Here is a 4,059-nt window from a genome sequence, read left to right on the forward strand (position 1 = left end):
GGGGGGGTTCATGGCGCATGGGCATTGCCCCAGCAGAGCATGGTGCAGCAACAGCCCCTCGGTGCAGCCCGAAGCYGTTTATTCCCGGGGAAGGCAGCACGGGGGGCCGCGGCCGCAGGTATATAAATATGGAGGTGGTCCTTGTGTCCTATGTACATATGTACAGGCGGGGGCCGGCGCRTGGCCTCACAGGTGCCAGGAGGCGCCGCGGTGGGCGCGGGGCGGCGCGGCGTGGAGCGCGGCCACGCTGCGGCGGCTGGAGGCGACGACGTCGGCCACGAAGCTGGTGCAGTCGCTGCAGACGTCGCGCAGCACGGCGCCCTGCGCATACATGTGCGGGAACTCATCCTCGACGCGGCGCCCGCCGGCGCCGGGCAGCGAGCTGCGGGCACAGGCCACGCCGTTAGCCCCGTGGCACGGCATGGCACGGCGCGGCACGGCGCGGCACCGGGGCCCGGCACTCACTGGAAGGCGTCTCTGCGCCGCGCCGGCAGGGCTCTGGCGCCCAGCGAGCCCGGGAGGCTCTCGAAGCCCAGCGCGTACACGGGGATGTGAGCCAGCTTCTTGGAAGGCATCTTCACCTGCCGGGCAGGCGGGCGGGCGTCAGCACGGCGGCGCAGCCCTCCCACGTCCCCGGCCCGGCATCGCCCGTGCCCCGGCACCAGCTGTCCCTTACCTTGAGGCTGCAGGAGGTGCAGACGGACCTGGGGGCACAGAGAGAGGCTGGTGAGCAGAGCTGCGTGTGGGCACCCCGCTGGCCCCCGCCCAGCCCTGCCATGCGATGCAGCGCGGCACGGCATGGTACAGCACCGTGCAGCACAGCATGGTGCAGCATGGCACGACATGGTGCAGCACGGCATGGTGCAGCACAGCACAGCATGGTGCAGCACCGTGCAGCACAGCATGGTGCAGCACGGCACAGCATGGTACAGCACCGTGCAGCACGGCATGGTGCAGCACGGCACAGCATGGTACAGCACCGTGCAGCACAGCACGGTGCAGCATGGCACGGCATGGTACGGCACCGTGCAGCACGGCATGGCATGGTACAGCACCGTGCAGCATGGCACGGCATGGTACAGCACTGTGCAGCATGGCATGGTGCAGCGCGGCACGGCATAGTGCAGCACCGTGCAGCACAGTGCAGCACGGCATGGCATGGTAGAGCACCGTGCAGCATGGCATGGCATGGCACAGCACTGTGCGGCACGGCATGGTGCAGCGCGGCACGGCATGGTGCAGCACCGTGCAGCACAGCATGGTGCAGCATGGCATGGCATGGTACGGCACCGTGCAGCATGGCACGGCATGGCACAGCACTGTGCGGCACGGCATGGTGCAGCACCGTGCAGCACAGTGCAGCACGGCATGGCAGGGCAACGTGCAGCACACCAGTGTGGCACAGCACGGCACGGCATGGCAGGGCACCGTGCAGCACACCTCGGTGTGGCACGGCACGGCATGGCTTAATATGGCACTGYGCAGCGTGGCCTGGCATGTGCAGCGCAGCGTGGCACAGTGCGGCACGGRGCAGCCGGGTGCTCACCGCTTGCAGAAGAGGCAGGACGCGGGCCAGGAGAAGAGGGGGAACTTGGCCCTGCAGCAGCAGCAGACCTGCGGGGAGAGGGGCCGGGTGAGCGGCGGGCGGGCACGGCGGCGCGGCGGGCTCAGCCCCCGCGCCCCGCTCCCACCTTCCCTTTTTTCAGGCTGTTGTACAGCTCCTTGCTCTGCAGGAACTTCTCCATCTCGGCCTTGACCAGCACCCGGCGCACATTGATCATCTCCTCCACGGTGAGGGCCAGGCTCTCCACGGGGTGGCTGAACTCCTGTGCGCGGAGAGCGGCCGTGAGCCCGGCCTGCCCCAGCGCCCGGCGCCGGCTACAGCCCCGCCGCTCCTCGGACACACGTGTCACCAGGACACACGAGGGCAGAGCATCCCCGGGACACGCGTGGGCAGAGCATCCCCGGGACACACGAGGGCAGAGCATCCCAGGGACACGCGTGGGCAGAGCATCCCCGGGACACGTGAGGGCAGAGCATCCCTGGGACATGTGTGGGCAGAGCATCCCCGGGACACATGAGGGCAGAGCATCCCTGGGACACACGAGGGCAGAGCATCTCCGGGACACGCGAGGGCAGAGCATCCCCGGGACACGTGTGGGCAGAGCATCCCTGGGACACGCGAGGGCAGAGCATCCCTGGGACATGTGTGGGCAGAGCATCCCCGGGACACGCGAGGGCAGAGCATCCCTGGGACACGCGTGGGCAGAGCATCCCTGGGACCTGCCCTGCACAGCAGCCGCATCCTGCTGCCCCCGGCACTCACCAGCCAGTGGTGCTTGGAGCCGCTGCCGGGAGCAGTGCCGGATCCGTCCTCCGGCCTCTCCTCCAGGCAGCCGAGGGCACCGCGGGGCGACGGCAGCGGCGCGGCACCGTACGGCACCGAGTGGTAACTAGCTGGCACCGAGCCTGCAGGGAAGGGCGCACCGCGGAGCGTGACCCTCCGGCGTGGGGCTGCCGGCRTGGGGACAGGGGCATCACGGGGACGGGGGGCTGTGGCGAGGCCGGGACGGTCCTGGCRGGGAGGGCGCACGGCAAAGGACGGGGCTGGCGGCAGCACGTTTCGCGTGGGGGGGTCGGGCCATCGCCTGCCAGCCGGCATACAAGTCCCAACTAGAGGCATCATGTCCCAGGTCCCACCTCACGGCATCGTGTCCCACATCCCAGCTCAAGGAGCTGTGTCCCACGTCCCGGCCAGAGGCACCGTGTCCCATGTCCCAGCTAAGAGCTTCTTGTCCCATATCCCAACTAGAGGCATCAYGTCCCAGGTCCCACCTCGCAGCATCTTGTCCCAGGTCCCCACTGGAGGCACTGGGTCCCAGCTCGGACTCCACGTCACAGCTCAGGGTTCGGGGCTCTGTGTCCCAGCGGGGCTCAGCCCCGGCTCGTGCTGGGTCGGGGGCTGCTCCCCATGTCGCGAGGGGGCCGGGGTGCCTGGGGGTCCTGCCCTCGCTCCCCGTGCCAGCCCGGTGCGCGGGTACCTGAGCGGGGCCGGGGCTCGGGCTCCAGYGGCCCTGGCGCCTGGGACACATCCTGGCCACCGCTCAGCTCGCTCTGGAACTGGGCCAGATCCTGCTCCGAGAAGGACCGGTCCCGCTTCAAGGAGAGCGCCGAGCCGGGCTCCGTGCCCGGAGAGTCCTCCTCCTGCACGGCCAGGGCTCGGCGTCACGCCGGGCACCTCCTGCTGCCCCCCCGTCCTCCTCCCTCCCCTTCCCGGAGCCGCTCTCGCCTCCGAGATGTTCATCTCCTCCATCTCGGCCAGCGTGGGCGCCTTGAGCAGGACGCGGGGCCGGGGCCGCGGCGGCGGGGCGCTCGCCTCCGGCGCGGAGAGGTTGATGCAGGAGCTGGAGGTGGCGTCGCCGGAGCAGGCGTGCGGGATGCAGGGCAGGGAGCTGTAGCCTGCGGACGCGGGGCCGGAGCTCAGCCGCCGCCGCTGCCGCCCCGGGAGCCGGGCACGGGCGCYGCCGCGCCGTTACCTTTCCGGCTGCGGTTCTGCGTCTCCACGGGCCGGAGCTTCCTCTCCTGCTTGATCTCCTCCAAAATCTTCTCGTGAAGCGTCCTCTGCTTGTGCGGCAAGGGCCGCAGGCGCCGCTCCGCCGCCTGCGCGACACCGAGCGCCCGCTCGCTGCAGAGCCCCGGCGCGCGCCCGGCCCGGGGCCGCCCGCCGCCACGGCGCCCTCGCTCACCTGCTTCAGCGGCGGCCGCGAGCGGATGAAGTCCAGGATGAGCTCGTGGGCGTCCTTCTTCACCCGCGGCGGGATGTCTCCGTCCACCTGGGAGCGGGGCAGACAGTCGGCGCCGGCCCTCAGCGCCGGCGGGGATGCCGGGGCGGCGGCGCGTCCCCGCCGCGCTCACCATGACTTTGCGCAGCTTGTAGTTGCGCGCCCGGATGTCCTGCATGAGCATCTCGAAGGGGGTGAGCTGGTACTCGGTGGGCAGCGGGTTGAACTGCTTCTCCTGCACCTTCTTCAGCTTCACGCCGTGCCGCAGCTCCCGCAT

The 4,059-nt window shown here is 70.5% G+C and overlaps 1 protein-coding gene across 1 annotated transcript; it reads right to left on the reverse strand.

Moving 5' to 3' along the window:
* Positions 1-93: 93 nt before the first annotated feature.
* SPIRE2 (spire type actin nucleation factor 2) lies at positions 94-4,059 on the reverse strand. Its single transcript, XM_085318953.1, has 11 exons — positions 3,916-4,059; positions 3,747-3,833; positions 3,537-3,660; positions 3,290-3,459; positions 3,042-3,204; positions 2,327-2,469; positions 1,692-1,826; positions 1,547-1,614; positions 677-704; positions 466-581; positions 94-382 (listed from the first exon to the last, which is right to left on the reverse strand). Exons 1-11 carry the CDS (start codon positions 4,057-4,059, stop codon positions 187-189), a joined length of 1,374 nt encoding a protein of 457 aa, XP_085175079.1. The 3' UTR covers positions 94-186.

This window comes from Rhea americana, unplaced genomic scaffold (genome assembly GCF_003343005.1).
Source record: "Rhea americana isolate MKP2758 unplaced genomic scaffold, rheAme1 scaffold_565, whole genome shotgun sequence".
NCBI lineage: Eukaryota > Metazoa > Chordata > Aves > Rheiformes > Rheidae > Rhea > Rhea americana.